The sequence below is a fragment of the Nuphar pumila genome, unplaced genomic scaffold (genome assembly GCF_984573655.1).
Source record: "Nuphar pumila unplaced genomic scaffold, dmNupPumi1.hap1.1 HAP1_SCAFFOLD_163, whole genome shotgun sequence".
NCBI lineage: Eukaryota > Viridiplantae > Streptophyta > Magnoliopsida > Nymphaeales > Nymphaeaceae > Nuphar > Nuphar pumila.
Genome location: NW_028323196.1, coordinates 38,425 through 57,668, shown reverse-complemented (window position 1 = coordinate 57,668; position 19,244 = coordinate 38,425). Strand labels below are relative to the sequence as shown.

Sequence of the window (19,244 nt, the reverse complement as noted above, 5' to 3'; positions counted from 1 at the left end):
AACAGGCCCTCGCCTAAACGTCGAGCTATGGCAAGGGGGGGGCGCCCCGGTGAGTACCCTCTCGATGCCGTACCATCAAATCGGCAACGACTTCTCGACGCGCAAGCAGGGCTACGCATTCCCCGTCATCCCCGGCACGGACCACGAGTACCGCATCTCTCTGAACGGCGGCAACCCTCTGCCCGCCGACTGGATCATCGAGTTCTCCGACCCTATCTTCGGAAACCGCTGGCATCCGGATGAGCTTTTGCTGAAAGTTGCGGGCCGCTCATGTCCCCCAGTCATCAACTCGCAGCACGACCGCCGATTCATCTTTGCGGATAGCTCAAACTATCTGCCGCCAGAGGCCTGGGGCCACGGTGCTTGCACAAGTTTCCCCCCCATGCCGCCTGTCGGCTGTCCGGCGTCCATCCGCGCGATCAAGCCAGTGACGTGTGACTCAGATTGCCCGGGAGGGTGCGCAAACGGCTACTGCGACTGCGGCCTCAAGCAGTGCGTGTGCGAGCCAGGTTTCTCAGGGGACTTGTGTGAGGTGGACGTCTGCGCGGAGGCGAATTGCGGACCGCATGGGCGCTGCGCGGCAAAGTATCTGGGCGGCACGCTTCCGGTGAGCGTGGGGGCGTGTGTCTGCGAGCCGTCGTGGGCCGGGCCGCGCTGCGAGGTCAACCCGTGCGCAGGGCAGTCGTGCGGTGCGCACGGAAAGTGCGTCATCGACGGCGAGGTTGGGTGGAAATGCGTGTGCGAGCCGATGTATGAAGGCCTCCGCTGCGAGAGGTCGTGTATCAACTTTGGCTGCATTCTGGTGGGCGCGCCCGGTGGCTGCAACAACGGGGACTTCAGCCCCCCGCGCGGCACTATTGCGCACGTGGCGGCGGCTGCAGCTATCTTCCGTTCGACGCACCTCCTGCACAGCCCGACACCTGGTGCTGCTTCAAGAACTGCATTGGTGGCTGAAAAACAAACAAAATATGCCACCCGAGGAGGTTGGAGTTGACATCGGGCAAGGCATTGGCGGGTGACACCTTCCATACTTGCACCTCTTTGGCGTCTTCGATGCTGCAACAGCATTGCTCTCCTGGGCGGTAGTTATGAGGCCTTCACCAGGCGATGAAGATTGCCCAAGCTCGCTCTAAACAATATTCTCCAGCACAAGGGTACGTGCTGTCTTCCATGTGTGAGTTGATGCAAGAGCAATGCCGAGGATTTGCAGGGAAAGAAAGAAATGCGTCAGCCGAGAAAGGCGGCGTTGACATTGGGCGAAACAAAATTTGCAGGGACAATTATGCCAGTGAATCTAACAAGCTGTTAGATTCAAGTGATGTTTGTCTCTTCATTTACAGGAGCCTATGTTGCCACTCCCTGTTAACATATCAGGAACTGCATCAGTCTCGCCTGAGTAGCATTTTGCCAGCATCAGCTTCTGTGATTTGCGGGTCCAGATGCATGAAAAATACATGTACATTGGCGTTTGAAGCGGGGGTCGCAACCTGAGCTGGCAAAGCTCTGTTCAAGAGCAATTCAGAGCGTGTGGTGCATGATTTGAAGCTGCTGTCAAGTTACCAATATCCTCACGGATGCGGTGGGTTCATGTCGAACCCGTTTCTGGTGAAACTGATTGCTTCTGAGACTATCACCCCTGCTGCAAAGGCCACGAGGAGCCGAAGTGTCATCCGCTTGTGACAGAATGTTGCCTGACCGTGCGATTTCCTGGTTCAGATGCCTGAAAAAGCATGAATTATTGAGACCAAAATGGGGTTCAAATCCCAAGCTGACGAAGCGCTGATTTCACGAGGAAATTCATTGCGTGTGATGCATGATAACAAAGGCGCTGTCAAGTTGCCAACATCCTCGAGGATGCGGTGGGTATATGAGACCTTGCTGTATGGCTATATTATATCGCAGAATGAAGCTGTGCTTTCTAGCTTTGCTTTATAGCGTTGCCCTACATGAATGCAAGTAGCATTAACTTGCTTCCCTAAAACACTAACAAACAGAATGCTTTATCTCGCGGCTAAAACTTACTTGCTATGGTTCTGGAGTGTGTTGTTCATGGCCTGTCAGAAAGGTTCCAGGGCTGATACTCATGGCTGCCAAGTTTTTGTTTGTTTGCATTGCTTGTTGCTCACACCTCACAACCAGGGCCGAAACCCATTCTGGCAAAGCCCCGATCTATATGTAAGACCCCAGTTGCCAGTGTCTACGTGGATGCGGTAGTGTTCATATAAGATACATATCATGCATGATATGTATCTTTTTGCAACCCATATGGCATGGATCCTCCAGACCTGTAGGCCAGCCATACACATCTACCAACATGGTTTGCTTGGGCTTGCCATCGCAGCCTTTGCTAAAAGCTAGCATACGCCCAGCTGCTGGTTTTAAGCAAACCCATCACTGGTGATGGGAATGGTAGCATTGATTTTTGGGAAGTGAGTAGTGCTTGGAGTTGCCAATGTCCATGTGGATCCGGTAGCGTTGTGGGAGATACATCATTGGATACATCAATACATCAAATGGGTAAGCAATGTCCATGTGGATGCGGTGGCGTTGTAGAAGATACACCATTGCACCAACATCACACGTGGCAGCAAGGTGTGTAGTGGTGGTGTCTATGCTGTGAAGCTGGTTCCACTGTTGTCAACACAAGGCTTTTGTTTTTGGTGAATATTGCATGAATGATTCCATCAACTATGCCAGATATTCAGTGATTTCTTAGTTTTGCATGGTACCTCGAGCAGTGAGAAAAAAGCCATGGTGCAATAGCTTTTGCATGGTGTATCTGCAGATGGAACATTACTGAGGCGCTGCAAGGCACTTCGTTGTTCATGGATAGTAACGCAAGCGCGGCTTCCATTTCATTCACTATGTACTGACTCCCAAGTAGTTCTTAGAGTTGCAAATCTCCATGTGGATGCCGTAGTGGTGATACATTATCATAATCTTCGCGCGGAATCATGACAGGCGGGGATGCGCACTCGCTCCTTAATGGATCACTTGGGTTGATTTCGCTCCATCCGTGTTCTCTGTACGCGGGACAATCTGTTGAACATCGACCTGGTCAAACATCAGAGTCAATGTTTCAGATGCGCCTGGCTTGGAGTCTGCAGATCTACCAGCAACAGACCGTGTCCCTTACTGGTTGATTGCTTGCTTGCGGTTCCCAATATGTGTTTTGTTACATAATCCCCATCCACATGCATGGTGATCTGGACACTTTTTAGCGGATGTATCGCACTTCCTTGCCACCTTTCAGCCATCTTTCGGGGCCACAGAGCGTGAAGTCAGCAAGGTCAATATTATTGCCGGATGTGCTACAAAAGTAAAGAGATACGCCAGCCCAAAGAAGGCGGCGTTGACAACCGGCGAGACAGCCAGAGCTGATCTCGCGCCTAACGGACGCGCTACAAGATACCCAATCTGATTCTGTCCGTGCCCATGCTCACGGCCACAAACCTCACGGGACGAATGACATGATGCGGTGCTTTGACAGATTGGGTTCCAACCCCATTTGTGTCCCATAAATCCATGCATTTTTGGGCATCTGGACCCGCAGATCATACTGGCTGGCGAAGACATGTGATGACATGTGACATAGGCTCTGTATTGCTTGCAAGCCATCCACGACATCGCCTGATTTGCAAAACGTGATCACCATGTAGGAAGTGTGTGCATCTGCAATGATGCATCACAAGGCAGAACATGATGTATCTTGGGTCAGCACCACCGCAGGCACAGGACATCGGCAACTCCAAGGACTACTTGGGAATCAGTGCTACTGCTACCATCACCTGCAACATGCATTTCATCATGCAACCACACCAGGCAACACCCAGTATGCGCAGCAGTGGCACAATGGCAAAAGTGCCTGAGGTATTCATTCAAGGAGTTACAGGTAGGACTGCCGGTTGGACCGTGCCGAACGGTCTGAGCAAGAGGCTAGGTATACAGGTAGAACGACATCAAAGCAAAAACGTTCGTTAACGGCAGGCAGAAGTCAATTGCCTGTCGTTCGTTGCTCTGATGTACGTTTCACAACAGCGCAATGTATGACATGGCAATATCGAAGACGAATGATGGTGGTCATGAATGCCGAGGTGGCGAATCTTCTTGAACACCACCACATTCACATGGGGCGTCGCCAAAGCTGTCACTCACGGTTACAGTATCACTCAGGAAGGCGACAGGATTCAGCCGCAATTTAAAACAAGTGTCACATCCACATACTGGCATGGATATTATCCTTCAAAGGGATAACTCTTTCCAAAGGCAGATTCAGCCGACTGACATGCTACAGTTCATAGCACATCTTGAGCCTGGCCTAATCAAGAGCCTGGCCATCTAGCGCTCATCTAGGGCTCATCTAGGGCTCATCTAGGGCTCATCTAGGGCTCATCTAGGGCTCATCTAGAGCTCATCTACAGCTCATCTAGGGCTCGTCTAGGGCTCATCTAGGGCTCATCTAGAGCTCATCTAGGGCTCTTCTAGGGCTCATCTAGGGCTCATCTAGGGCCTGGCCATCGCAAGACTCAGAAAAACTTAGGTACTAGCAAAGACATCACATGCAATGCCAGGTGAGCTGAGTGCAGCGCGCAATTGCGGCGCGCATGCACCAACAGGCAGCTTGAACTGTTCTCAAAACTCAAGGATGCCTGAAAGGTTGACATCTGCTAAGGAAAAAAAATATTATGTGGCCGCCAAACGCACGCCACGCCAAACAGCTATACAACTGTCAGAATCGTACAAGCAGCACAGAAATCTAACCATTGGCCGGTAATCACATTCAAGCCGATTTTGCACGCTGAACAGGTGGTCAAACTGTCCACCCTCGAATCGAGGGGTCGCGCGTTCAAACCTTGGGTCGGCGCTAACAGTTTTCCGGTGGTCCGAGGCTGCTACATTGATGTTTGGAGGACCTAGCTGCAATCGCGGGCGGCCTCAGACCTCCTCCAGACTTCGCGTTCTCAACGCAGAGTCGAGCGCTGTCCTGAGCTTGTGCGCCCTCGGGCCTCGCTGAAACGAGCGAGAGGAGGCTGGAAGGGCGGTGAGAAGCCCTTGCAAAGCCTTCACGACCTTGTGCGCTTCCTCACCTGCAAATGCAGCTCCAGATGTCAGCAAAAGCTAGAACAGCAGTAACCTCTCTCTCTATGGTAAGTCAGGTTGGTCCAAGTACGCTTGCCTCGGGTGACGGTAATGGTGGTACTGATTCCCAGGTTGTTCATAGAGGTGCCAACGTCCATGTGGAGGCAGTAGTGTTGTAGAAATATGCAAAAATAAAATAAAAAAATGCATCGCCATCATCATCCACCGACTGCCCCCCAAAGGCCCTGCTCCTCCTTCCCCATGAGCATCTCTACACTTTGCTTTGCCAGATTGGGTTTCGACCCCGTTTTCTGTCCCCGAAATTCGTGCATTTTAAGCGTCTGGCTTTCGACCCCTATTTCTGTCCCGCAAATACATGGACATGTCTCATGTCCTTATTTCTTTTGTTTGCACATATAGTTTCGAAGCACGCATTTCCCTAGTGTACCCGCTCGCCGCCTCCCCCCCTCGGTCACGGCTGCCCGATGTGACATCTGTTCTCACCACTTCACATCGCCTGCCTGCCTCTGCTGTGGATCCGGTCATGACTGCCTGATGTAACTAGATGATATCTATGTTTAGTCCTTCACATACAAGGTGGGATATTGGCAACTAAATTGGAATCTCTGTTGGCAGTTGATCCCTTGACAACCATTTTAAGTATGGGTTGCGACGATCTCCCAAAGGAGTTGACGGGCCATTTTTGGTCAGCTGTGGCTGATCTCCTTTCTTGCAGGGTACAAGACAATGAAGAAGACATGTCAGGTCAGGATATGGTAAGTCAGGCTGGTCCAGGTACGCTTGCCTCAGATGAAAGTAATGGTAGCACTGATTCCCAAGTACTTCTTGGAGTTGCCAATGTCCATGTGGATGCGGTAGTGTTGTAAAACGATACATCATCATCATCACATGGAATTCATTAGTAGATTTGACCTCTGAACAGCCCCTAGGCAGTGCTACCACGATGATCCCAATGCCGAATTACCAAGCAGAAAGCATCGGGCACCAGAGCGTCCCCAGAATGGTTCTCGGCACCCCTTTCCATCCAACAAAATCATGCATTTTTTGGGCATCTGGACAGGGTCTGGTGGAATGCTGCCGGGCGCACCTGTCGGCTGCTCCTCCTGATGGCCACAGGCGCCTCTTCCTCAGCTGAGAGGAGCAACGCCACCGTCGAGAGGAGCTCCAGACCGCCCTCCTGCACGGAACCAGCCGCAAATAAGTGCCTTGTACTGAACCGCTGCTGTCTCAAAGGCGGTGCAGAACCAGACGCAAAACTAGACTGATTCCCATGTAGTTGCCAGCGTCCGTGGATGTGGTAATGTTGTGAGAAGACACCTCATCATCATAACATTACATGGATAAAACTACGGAGCAGGCCAAAAATATAATTAATGGTCAGGCCGAAGCTTCATCATCAATACGACACATAGATGAGGCAGGAAATAGGCACCAAGCGACCAAGTCTTTGTCATTACATCACATGGATAATGGCAGGAAATGTACAATAAGTAACTGCGACAGCACATTCGAAGTGACAAAGCTCATTGAACGTCAGCAGTTGGAGTAATTAACATCTCGATCATCAGACTGGCTCCGAGACGATTGTAGCGCACCTGCTCGGACGATGGCTGAGCCGGCTCGCCTCCAGCAGCAGCTCCATCGTCTGCTGCGGACGATGCAGCAACCGCCGGCTCTGTGCGGGCCACGGACGCCCCCCCCCTCTCCACGCGCGCGCACTTCCTCGTCACTGCCTCCACGTTATCGACGATCAGCTCGCGCGGCCCGTGGAGGGCCTCCGACTCCGCCTGCCGCGGCATCGCAGGCGGATGTGCCGCCGCCAAGTCCGGCAAGCGCCCAACGCCCACCGGCATCGGTGGGAGCGCCGATTTGAAGAGGGGCAGTGGGGCCCCGTCGTTGCCGCCAACCCACTTGTGGCCCCGCCCCCCCGATCCATCGGCGCATGCGTTCCCAATGTAGTGGCTGGGAAAGTCGAGCGGAGCCGGGAGCAGGCAGGACCAGCGCCCCACGACGTGCAGCGATTCAACTCTCAAGCGAGAGGCTGCTTCGGGCGCCTCCGCGTCGCCGAAGCCATCAAATCGGCTGCGCTCGCTGCCGCTGCTGGGATTGCCGCGCTCCCGGTCCGCTTTGCCGGACCCTGCCGCGTGGCTGCGGTCGCTGCTGGCGGACTTCTGCTGCTGCCGCAGCTTCTGCGTTTGGGGGCCGCTGTGGAAGACGCCGGGGGCCGCAGGGCGTCCGTGCTGGGGTGCGTCTTGCATGGCGGCCAGCTTCCGAAGGAACTCCTTGTGCTGCGAGAAGAGTGGGAGTGGGGGGCGGTTTGCAGAGGGCGCGAGCGCGCCTGCGAGCGCGCTCGCGAGCTGCGTGCCGCCGAGCATTGGGCCGCCCGACGTGTTGGCGAGATGCATGGGAGGCATCTCGCACGCAAGTCTGCTTGACTGCTGCCCTGCAAGCGTGCTTTCCGGCAGCCGTTGCGCGTGACAGGTGCTCGGGCGGAATGGTGGAAGGCTTAGGGGAGCCCTCCTTGCAGCAGCGTCTGCTCTGTGCACCTGTGATGGGAGGCGGCCCATGCACATCTGCGACAGGCCCCTGACCGCGGTCGCCAGGTCCTCCCGTGGCGAGGGACCCGCATTCCCACCGCGGATTTCGAAGGGCAGCTCAGACCTTGTTGGCTTTGGCACTCGCAGGTCGGGCTGCGCAGGTGTCGCCTCCGTGTCCCATGAGTTGTCGAACATTTTCGTCCTTTTCGACTCTCGCTTGCCCTTCCCGTGAGCGACGCTTTCGATGTCAACTTGCTGACCTCGCTTCCCCATCTCTACTGTGCTGCGTTTACAGATACTCACCTGCGAGCAAAGTGCTGCTTGTTGGGTCGCCTCCAAACAGTGACATGCCAATCTAACAGTGTTAAAAATGACCGAATCAATCGGTTCGTGTGCCAAGATGCTGGTTAGTATCTCTCGAGATGCGTGCCACGTTCGACTACTTTGCGAAGCGAAACGTCAGCAGTCCAAGATCGCTTTCAGGTCAATGCCCTCACTTCTCAGCTGCTAATTGATTTATCAGACACATTCGCGCTTCGAATGAAAAGCTTCGGGTGTGACAGCGTTGCTCGGCAATACCTTCGAGCTCTTCATGAGTGTCACTTAGCAGAGGTTCGCCAACATAGATGCACGTACGAGAATTTACGCATATCGCGAATCGAGTTATCATAATTTATTGAATGTGTCGAGCTTATCATTTTGGACATGTCCCTGTCTACACCTCCGCTTCATGCTCAGGGTTCGTATGCATCGTTTGTCAAGTGTGGCAAGGCATCGGCACATGTGCAAAGCGACGACGCACGTCCGAAAGTGACTACATACAATGAACTACCGATGTTTCTCGCATGTTATCACATAACGCGCTGCAGAACCAGCCGAGACATTGCTGCTGATGACCAAGACCCAGCTCATTGCCCAGAGCCGCTTCAACGGAGCAAGTTGAAGCCAGACAAACGGCAGAAAAGAGCTTCAGAGAGGTATGCGATTTCATATAAAAGGTGGCTTGATAAAAGGTTGCGCGCAAGGAAAGTTCTCTGACCACGATTGCACATTTCAGCACGGCGTTGCAGAAAGGCGTTCCAGGCTCTCACACACCATAGCGTTGCGCGAAAAGTGTACATAACATGTGATATGCATACATAAACAGCGACGATGCTGCACTGCATAAGGTTTTGCTTTGCCTTGTAGCTATGCCTTGCGCATCTTGTCGCCTTGCCCAACGATACGACACTTTGGCTAACGTACAGCCTTTTATGATGTTCCATTCACTCGCATGACACGAAAAATAGATTTCAGTTTCATTTTGCGCCAAACAATTTGCGGCAGCCCATGGAAAGTCATGCAAGGCCCCAAGCAAAGTGCGCCTACCCACATCATGCCTTTCAGAAAACACGCTGCAACAACTCAGCAACATCACAGTGATTAATGATGACACACTGAAAATCCAGGGCCGATGAGCAAGCAACGAACAACCTCCTGGCGTGGGTCGTACCTTTGGCAACGGATGAAGAAGTCGACCTTGCCTGCACAGGAGTTTTCCGATACATCATGCAGCTCTGCGAAAAAATACTTGTAGTTTGAAAGGCCAGCCATTTAATGAGATGTGCTTGTCCGCACGTCATTGACAAGGACATTGAGGCCATTTGCATCGTCAGATAGCTCCGGTTTTCGGGTTTTCAAATTGCTCATACCTGGTCGTGCCACAGTTCTTCAAGGCACGCGCAGGTGAGCGAATGTTGCGAAGAAACAACTTAATCCAGACACTAAACGTGACGAGCAGGAAAGCTTCGGTGTTGGTTTGCTCACTGAAGCGGCGTGTATCCAGCGAATTGAACCCTGTGGGTGCCAACTCGACGTCAGCACGCAGGCACAGGTCTCGCTTGAAGTGTGGGCCTGCGATCGCTATCAGAAACAATCATACCTGGTGTCTTTGCATTTTTCCTGCACTCCGCTTTCGTCCTGCTGACAGGTGCCTGTGCTGCTTTCAACTGGCGGGTTTGTCAGCGCGGCAAACGCAATGGCCACCTGGCCCACCTTTCAAACGTAGCCCTGAGAACATATTTCAACTGTTAGTCCAGCATTTGGCACAGGCTGTCCGATTCGCTTGTGCTAAACCTTCAAAATCGTACTGACGTCAGCACCTCCAATCTGATTGCGATACGAAAAAGCGGAGCATGCTTCTCATGTCAGCGGAAGTGCCCAGCACAAGTGGACATGCCCGCTGCATTTCAACGTTCCCCGTGCGCCCCAGGAGCGCCGTGTTTCGACGGACTTGCAGGAGTTCCCGACGTCGCTCACATCGCAGGCATGTAGCCCCGGTGTACGAGTCCAGTAACATGGTGCGCTAGCCTCCTGATCATGTCACAGCTGTTTGACTGATCGTGATTGTTCGTGTGTGCGTTGGCTAACGTCGGACCTGGTCCTCGTTTTCTTCATGTTCCTCCTTCTGTTGACTGCGCCTCGTTATCAGCCCGAAAGGATGATGAGCGCGCCAATTTGTATGGTGTACTTCTTGATTCTCGCGGCGTGCACGACAGAAGTCGAGTGCGGTCCGGTTCAAGCGACCCGTTCAATCGAGCCGGTTGGGGGCCACAGTCGGGGGCCAATGCTCTGTTGCGTGGATTCTGGTTCAGTTTTGATTTGACTCTTTCTTGGCCGATATCGACACAGCATTGCAAGGGAGTAGGTCGAGGACGTCGAAACAGATGTCTTCTCGAGAACGTCCGCCTCGCAGAATTCAGCCGCAGAGAGCGTGACGTCGTGTTTGTGTGGCGAGGTTTCATCCCATTCAGAACACTGAGCGTTTGAAAGCGGGTGAGATGATTTTCGCGCAGCAATGTTCACTCAGTGAACACGTACTGGGGCAAACATGCGACAGGCCCACTGAACTCGACGATATTTTGCTCAAGGCAAGTGGCCATGAGCACCCGCGAACTTGAAAGCCCGCGAAACATTGCACGTTCGTCAAAAGCTGCTGCTGTGGTTGCGTGTGATGTCCGCTTAGGGCGTCGTCGTTGTTTCAGCCAATGGCAAACAACATGTTCCCTAAACGAACGCGTTGACCACCTTGCCGCGCTCAAGGAGCGGACACAAGCGCTCCCGGATGAGTCGCAACAAATACTGCCAGTACTATACTACAACAGAGTTGGACCCCGATTCCTGCCGCCAGAAATACTTTGATTTCAGCCATCCAGAACCACAAACCAACTGCACGACGAAGCACCGAGTTGTACGCGCGGTGCTTGTTCCTCTTAGAGTTGCCAATGTCCATGTGGATGCGGTGGTGACTCCAGGGGGTTGTAAACAGATACATTGTGTTGCAGGGCATAGAGGGGGATGCATTGGCGCTGGCTCAAGCCATCGACGCGCTGGAGCCTCCAGGGGGGGGGGGGGATGCAGGGGGTGACTCAGACGCCGCGTCGAAGGACTTGCACCCTGTGCTATTGGATAGCACGCAGCTGAGGCAGCTCACCAGCTGCACAGACGCAACTGCTTGCTTTGCGAGCTTTCTCGAGCTGTCCGAGAGTGGAGACTACCTCACAGTGCTCACTGAATCAGACTGCCTGGCGCTGATGGCTGCAGCATTTGATCGAGGCAATATCACACTCGCGCAGGTGCGTGTTGGAAGCGATGTGTGTTGATGATGCACCTTTTTACAACACTACCGCATCCACATGGACATTGGCAATTCCCCAAGAAGCACTTGGGAATCAATGCTACCGTTACCGTCACCTGAGGCAAGCGTACCTGGATAATGTGTCTGTTTACAACGCTACCGCATCTACGTGAACATTGGCAACTCCAAGTTCTTCTTGGGAGATCACTACTTGCTACCATAACCAACCCCACATCATTACACCACATAGATCATGGCAGGAAATAACCCCTGACCTCTAACCCCACATCATTACACCACATAGATAATGGCAGGAAAGAACCCTGACCCCTAACGCCACATCATTACTATGCTTTCGTTTTGATGGAGGTTGCTGTCTGTGACCCTGTTCAGGAAAACTACTGAAAACAACTTTCCAAATCATGTAGTCAAGACATCGTCCTTAAGATGTGTGCGATGCACACTGTTGACAAACTGGCTACCGCAAGCTAAATCTAGCATTGTCCGCAACTAAACACCTATATAGGACTGCGCATGTGAGCACAGGCTCCATCTTTGTTGTGGACAATGACAAACCTTGCACTAGCCGCAGTAGAGCTAGTTGAGGTAGTTGCTACCGATGGTGACGATGTATCTTTCCGCGAGTGCCGGAGAAGGACGGATATGTCACTAACGCGCTTCGCAAATCCAGCATCGGCCTATGCAGGGGCAATGCTGTGATGTACTGGCGCCCTCTTCAAGTTTTGGCTGGTGCGACCAGCCGTGCGTTCATGACAGGCTTGCCTGTCCCGACCTCTTGACGTTCAGCTGTTTTGTTTCGAACGTGTTCACTACTTCGTGCCGTTGTCTATATGTGATTCAGTGAGGTATCTTTTCACGACATTACCGCATCCTAATGGACAGTGGCAACTCCAAGAGCTACTTGGGAATCGAAACAAAATCTACTAGCAAGTCCAGACAAGAGTCTGATCAGAGGCTGGTCCTGATGGGTATGGCACTGAACAGTAGCTCAAACTCAACAAATCTGAGGCAAGCCTCACGAGTTCCACTGTAAGGTCGAGCCTGCAATCCGAGCACGCATGCTAGAAGGGCATCACAGATGAGTCACGGGATCACTTCTCGCAGACTGTCAAATAACTAGAGTACCCCGATACGAGCACACATGTGCATCGGTGAAAACCATAACACACACTTGCAACGGTACAACGACCGCTAGTTTTACTACTCACACATGATTCCCAAGTAGTTCTTGGGGTTGCCAATGTCCTCGTGGATGCGGTAGTGTTCAGCAATTGCTAAACATTTCCATTTGCTCCATGACTTCCAAACGCAGGTATTTATAGGTACCCACGGAGCGGCGTGTGTTGTCTAGACAACGGTATGCATTAGATCGGGATAGGCAGCCACTGCTCCGCCGATAACACGCAGGTCATCTATTACCTGCATGCTTTCGGCGAAGCAGTGGCTGCCTCTCCCAACCTGATGCATACCGTAGTCTAGACAACAACGCCGCTCCGAGGGTATCTATAGGTAGATAACTGCTCAGCCGATAGTCATGAGATGATCTCATTGGACGATGAGAGGGTTTGCTGTGATGCTGGGCTGCAGCGCGTTAAACTGAACATTGATTTGCAAGGCCTCTAGCAACACCGTGTCGCAATCGAAGCACGTTCCGCGTGAAATCACTCGTTCAGGTCCGTTTTCGGCGACTCTGCACTCCTTTCGATTACCTGACATAAATCGCTCCAGCACCTTACAATCACGTGGCCATAAATCGCTTCAACACCTTATTTCTGGCACAGTTGACTGCATCAACCTTCTAAACACCTTCCGATCGCATGTTGATTCGATCGCGTGTCGAATCCGATCACGTGACGATTTCATATACCGTACTGCCGCTAAATATTCAACCCAAATCGCAAAAATGGCCGTTTGAAAAATTTCCATCCTAAATCTCCAGAAAATGTCGGTCAAAAAATAGCGATTTTTACTATCTAATTTTCGGGTCTATTTTAATAAATAATCCTGATCTATGTCACCTACGGTTGAATGGTTTGCAGGATTCGGACAAAGTTTGAATATTAGCGTGATTGAACAGTTAGCAGCGATACGGTAGTTTGGCTATAAGCTATGATGATGCTGTCTCTCCATGACAGACTTGCTCGTTCCGACTGCTGACGTTCAGTGAGCTGTATCACTTCGAATGTGCTGTCTTTGTTGCTTGTTGATGTCCTGCCATAAGCTATGTGATGTTATGATGTATGTTTTATGACACTTTGTTGCTTGTTGACTACTTCCTGCCTTTATCTATGTGATATTATGAAGCCTTCTCAAAACTCGCGCCATGATGATCCAGACCCTTTCTACAGCTCAGTTCTGTTTGGTAGTGAGGTCTGGTCAACCTCACAAGTCAATAGACGCTGCTTTGACGTCGTCGCAAAGGAGGCGATGCGAGCAGTGATGGGATTGCAGTGCGTACAAGTTGCCTCAGAAGTCTTGTTCACAGACCTGGGCCTACTGCCCCCCTCGCTTCTAATGGATGCCTCTAAACAATGCTATGACAAGCATTTGTCCACCTTACAAGGAACTCGATGGTGTAAACTGGCAAAAGCGAGTCGCTTTCCTGGGCATAGAGCCGTCGGGCGCCCAAGGGCAGGGGCCAATTGGCAAGGCGAGGTGCAGAAATTTTCAGCGGACATTTGCCACGACCTGAATATCTCTGACATCTTCAAGGCCCCTAAAAAACAGCAGGTCGCTAGGCGTACCTCCTCCAGATCTCAAGGGGGAGTGCGTACAGTGAATATGCCAGTGCTGAGAGCAGAGGCGTTGCCTACTGATGAGGTTGATAGGCAACACCTCCTCGACAATATCTGGAGTTGGCACCTAATTCGGGGGAAAGCCAGATATGTTGCATCGCCGCACTCTGCAGTGCCATGGAAGTGGACGTGCATCGGTGAACAACCACGCAGTCTTGCACCATATCTGTCAAGTTTGCCCTCTGTTCGGGCTCGGACTATCATGAGCGCCAAGAGTGGTAAACTGTTTGCCCTACGAAGCCGACTTCAAAATCAAACTTACGAGTTTGTGGATCCCTTACAGTATCACTGCAATGACTGCGATGAGCATTTGGGGATGCTCACACAGGCTGTGTTCACTGTACTGTGGATTGTCCCATCTTGTGGCCTAAAATAGACCAATTTCTTGAAACGGTTGGAGGTCTTGGGTTACAAGGCGGGAATTTGGCAACTAAATTGGAATCTCTGTTGGGGGTTGATCTCCTGACAAAGATTCTGAGTGTGGGTTGCGACGATCTCCCAAAGGAATTGACGGGTCGTTTTTGGTCAGCTGTGGCTGATCTCCTTTCTTGCAGGGTACAAGACGAAGACGAAGAAGATATGTCAGGTCAGGTTATGGTAAGTCAGGCTGGTCCAGGTACGCTTGCCTCAGGTGGTGGTAATGATAACACGGATTCCCAAGTAGTTCTTGGAGTTGCCAATGTCCATGTGGATGCGGTAGTGTTGTACAAAGATACATCATCATCATTACATCGCACAGAGAAAGAGCAAGAGCTACGGCTTAGGCCGAAAACAACCACATCAACACATTCGAAAAACAATACAGCTCATTGAACGTCAGCGGTCGGGACAGGCAAGCCTGTCATGAACGCGCGGGCCGCTCGCACGAGCCAGAACTTGAAGAGAGCGCCGATACATCACACCATTGCCCCTACAAAGGCCGATGCTGAGTTCACGAAGCGCGTTTGTGACAAATCCCGCCTTGATAACATCCCCTCCAGCGCTCGCTGTTGTCGCTAGAGTATTGAGCAGCTCCATAGCCCCGTTCCCCATGCGCCCAAAAGTTTCATGCGACAGTGGGCTGAAGGCATAGCTGTTGGGGTCAGCGGATTGATACTTTGTCCGCTTCAGTTGATCGCGATGCGCCGCTGCGCCACCCTCTGTCTGTGCGATTTGCGCAAAGGAGGGTGCGCAGGGGTGCACCACTGAGATGTCCGCGACCGTGAGTCCGCCGGGTAGAACGAGCAAGATGTCTCCACGCGCAGCAGAGTGGGCTGCGATTGGGGCAGCTTGCACGCCAGGCAACACTCGGAGTGTTGGCTCAACAGATGATGCAATTCCAGCGCGGGAGGCAATGCGGCGCCAAATCTCTGTGAGAATGTTGTGGCGCAACGTCATTGACGTGCACTGTGACCGGCAGGTCATCGCGTGGTCGACATCCCCCGCTTGCATGTACTGCCCACAGCAGCACCGGACGCCAGGTGCATTGGTAGGCATGTGCGTCAGACCGAGACGGTGGCGCATGGCGCCGGTGAAGTCCGAGTCTGTGAGCTGTAGCGCCATGGATAGTGGCAGCGTGTCCATCCATATGGAGGAAGCGCGACATGCGCAGCTGAGCATGCGAGCTAGGTCGCGGCGGCCGTCTTCGGTGTTGGTGTCGAATGATGCCAAGAGCTCGTCGCTGCGGCGCTGAGCCACGAATCGCGCGTACGTGCGCTGTACACCCGGGAGGACTGTGTCGATACATTCCTCATTGATGTCCAGGGCGTCCGGGGGCCAGAGCTCTTTCGCCGCGCCTTCCGCGTGTAGCACCTGCCAATCTTGCGTAAGACAGGCGCCAATGGGGCTAGCAAAGGGGCGGAATTGCTGTGGCCTGTCACGCATGGTGGTTTCAGCCATGGCTGCGGCGGATAGAAAGGAAGCCTTTGCTTCCAAGGCTGTGGTGGTGCGAATACCCATGCCTCCGTGACGGAGCGGCAGCGTCAATTGGCCGTCGCGCACATCGGCTTGTTCTGGGCGTTGCATGATATTAAAGGTGGCCTGGGCTGCCTTGGCCTCAACGCGCTGGATGGAGTCACTGATCAGACTCATCATCATCATCATCATCATCATCATCATCTCTCCATGTGGTGTAATGATGTGTGCAGAGTATCTATGACGCGATGGGACGCAATGCCAGCGCGGCAGCTTCAGGCGCGCTGCCATCAATGATGAGCCCGACTGGAGGGGCAAGCTCCTCTTGGGGTTGGCCCACAGCAACCATCAAGTCCACCGAGCTCCTCGTCCTCCTGCTAGCCAGGGAGCTCAAAGTAAGCGACGCCCTGGCAGTGGTCTCCCAAATTCGCAGCCGTGGCTTACCGCGTAATGACGAGGTGCCGTTTGGCCTTGTCATCGACTCGCCCCTCGCGACCGGCATGCCCTTGACAGTGCGTCACTTCAGCTGCATTTTGCGGCGATTGCCATTATGAGTGTCTGCTGAGACGTCATAACATGGGAATAATCTAACCATAGATTATAAAGCACTGATCTCCAAGTAGTTCTTGGAGTTCCCAATGACCGTGTGGATGCGGTAGTGTTGTGAAACGATACATCATGATCATTGAAAGCACTGCCTGAGTGTATCAGGAGCTAGAATCACTGTGGAAGTATACATGGCCAAGTATACATGGCACTTTTGGAACTGCACTAGACCCTTTCGCTGAAGCGTTAGACCTCAACAGTTTTTAGCCCTTTTTAGTCCCCAACACTCGTGCATTTTTGGGCATCTAGACCCACAAAATCACACAGGCGGGCGAGACACTACGCGCCGTGCAGGTCGTGCTCCCGCAAGAGGGCAGCAGCGTGGTGGCATGCGCGACAAGCCGCTTCGAGTTCGAGACGTTTTCGGGAACGGTGGTCGAGGCAAAGAGCGAGGCGCTTAACGCAGGCTCCGGCAACCCCGTCCTGCGCCTCCTCCTCCGCCGCCCCCCCTGCCAGGCAGTCCACGAGCTCCTCATACGCACCCCCGACGGCGTCGGCCGGACTTTCCGCATCGGCACGGCCTCCCCGGACGTTCCCGCGCAGGTCGGTGAGCGCGTCACGGTCGTCGCGTCGCCCTCCGGCAACGCGCCGATGAAGAAGGGGGGCCTGCTGTCGTCGCGGCCCCCCGGGACGCGCCCGGGGGAGCCCCTCTCGATTACGAACCACGCCACGGGAGCCACCACAGCCGCCCTGCGGCCCCCCACCGACAGCGCGGGGCTCCCAGCGTGGCTGTTTCCGGTTGCTGTGCTGCTACTAGCGGGAGATGCGGGCTCCGCGCTCTTGGACCCTGCGTACCCGCTGCTTATCGCGGGGAGCGTCGCCGCGGCGACCTCGTCGGTGGTTGGCGGGAACATATTCTTGCTGCCGAAGTGGAAGCAGCTTCCCGCCGAAACGGTATGTTGTCCGCAGCAACTTTTGCCTGCAGCTAAAAGCAAGGAGGCAATCATATTGTTGAGTTGCTTGAGATCACCTTAAAAAAAAAACATCCCCCACCTCCCCTTTTTGTGACTCGCCCTTTGCTGGTAATTCACGGTGCCACCATGAAGCTCAACATGCACGCTAGGCTGCCCCTCACGCAGCTGGGCTTTTTGGGGTTTGCTGGTCTGGTCGACTGTGCATTGGAATGCGCCTTGTGCTGTAATGAAGATTCAACGTACGTACTATGGATCGTATGGGACCCATGGCATGCTTGAAGGCCGTTTGCATTGCATCGATGGTAACGCCTCTCGTACTGCGATGTCGTCCTTGTGCAAGTGACATTCCATACATCGGCGTGCTTCAGCCCATGTGTCATCCGACATTGATGTCAGTGTTGCGTGTGCAATGCCTCTGCGTTCCAATATGCGGTTTGACAACACTTTCTGCCGTTGAAGGTGCCGTCGAATCACCAGTGCTTGGCCAGAACCTCTGATTTTTTGGGTCCAGATGCCCAAACATCCATGTTTTATAGAATAAGGGGGTCGAAACGCATTCTGGCGAAGCACTGCGAATCGCTTAACCCGCGGACTTCAGTTTCACGCATCCTCCTGCACCTCCTTGTTGTCCGATTGGATACCGCCTCATTGAAAAGTCTGTCAACCGCTTAGGAGGCATCAACATCAAGTATCCCGCCCAAAAGCGAACCCACATGAACTTAGGAGTGCAGGAGGGATTGGTAACAGCCGTCCAGTGATTCGCGTCCAGTGATGCGCTAGAATACGGTGCCACCCCCAGTTTTGCCTCCCAAACTCATGCATTCTAAGTCATCGCGGCCTGCAAATTCCAGGGTCTGGCGAAACGCTGGCGGCGTCGACTGCCCTGTTGTGACGAAATGCATGCAAGGATCTCTCGTTGCAAATTCCGTCAATACCTGTCTCTGCGACCGCAACAGTGGCCGAAATGCGTTGCTGTACAATCATGACCTGCTTGCTGACAGGAGTCTGTGCTGACAGGAGCGTGTGTTGCAGCTGGCTGCCGAGGAGATGAAGCAAGTGCTGCTGACTCAGCACTCGTCACTGATGACTAAGATGCGGCGCCTCATGACATCACTCAGCGAGGACATCATGTCTCTGGCTCGTTTATGGCAGCTTCAGGCCAAGATGCAGCGCCTAGGGGGCGCCAGCGCGTACAACGCACGGCTGGACCGCGTAGTCAAGGCGCGTAGCCAGCTGGAGCAGGCTACGTGTAGCCGCCTCGCGATGCTGGAGAGCTACAGCAAGATCGCAAACATGATTGAGATCGAAGTCGAGATGAACGTACAGGTTCCGAAATCGGAGCTCAACAACATCGAGCGGCAGATCAACGAGCTCGCGGAGGCCGAGGAGATGCAGCAGGCTTGGCAAATGCAGGTGGAGGCGGAGGACGAGCTTGAAAAGCTGCTGCGGCAGTGATTTGGCGGGTCTAGAGGCTTGCATTTATAGTAACCGTAACGGAGGGGTAACCGTGCTTAGCCCTTGGTGCACACACTCTCTCGGAACAAGCCCACGCGGGGGCAGGGGCGGGGGCGGGGGGGCATTTGCGATAACTTCTGTGCTGATGTGGCTGTTGGGGTGCGAACGGTCGAGGGCAGCGGGCTGCTGCAACGCCCGTTCTGAGTCTAGCTGATTGTGTTTCCTTGGCATGCATTGCTGAAGCTGCAAGTGCCAATACTGCGGCTGTGATGAGGTCGCATTGCAGCAACTCGCCGTTGCTGCAGGC

The 19,244-nt window shown here is 53.3% G+C and overlaps 1 protein-coding gene across 1 annotated transcript; it reads left to right on the top strand.

The window, feature by feature from the left end:
- The first annotated feature begins 16,210 nt into the window (after window positions 1-16,210).
- LOC149810945 (uncharacterized) lies at window positions 16,211-18,937 on the top strand. The gene is made up of 3 exons (XM_089994051.1): window positions 16,211-16,474; window positions 16,818-17,462; window positions 18,500-18,937. Exons 1-3 carry the CDS (start codon window positions 16,211-16,213, stop codon window positions 18,935-18,937), a joined length of 1,347 nt encoding a protein of 448 aa, XP_089850177.1.
- Window positions 18,938-19,244: the final 307 nt, after the last annotated feature.

Excerpts from the sequence above, each read along its gene's own strand:
- LOC149810945 (XM_089994051.1), top strand. The coding sequence starts at position 16,211 with ATGGGACGCAATGCCAGCGCGGCAGCTTCAGGCGCGCTGCCATCAATG. Across the intron at positions 16,475-16,817 it reads CGACCGGCATGCCCTTGACA|ACCCACAAAATCACACAGGC; the intron begins GTGCGTCACTTC and ends TTGGGCATCTAG. Across the intron at positions 17,463-18,499 it reads AGCAGCTTCCCGCCGAAACG|GAGCGTGTGTTGCAGCTGGC; the intron begins GTATGTTGTCCG and ends CTGTGCTGACAG.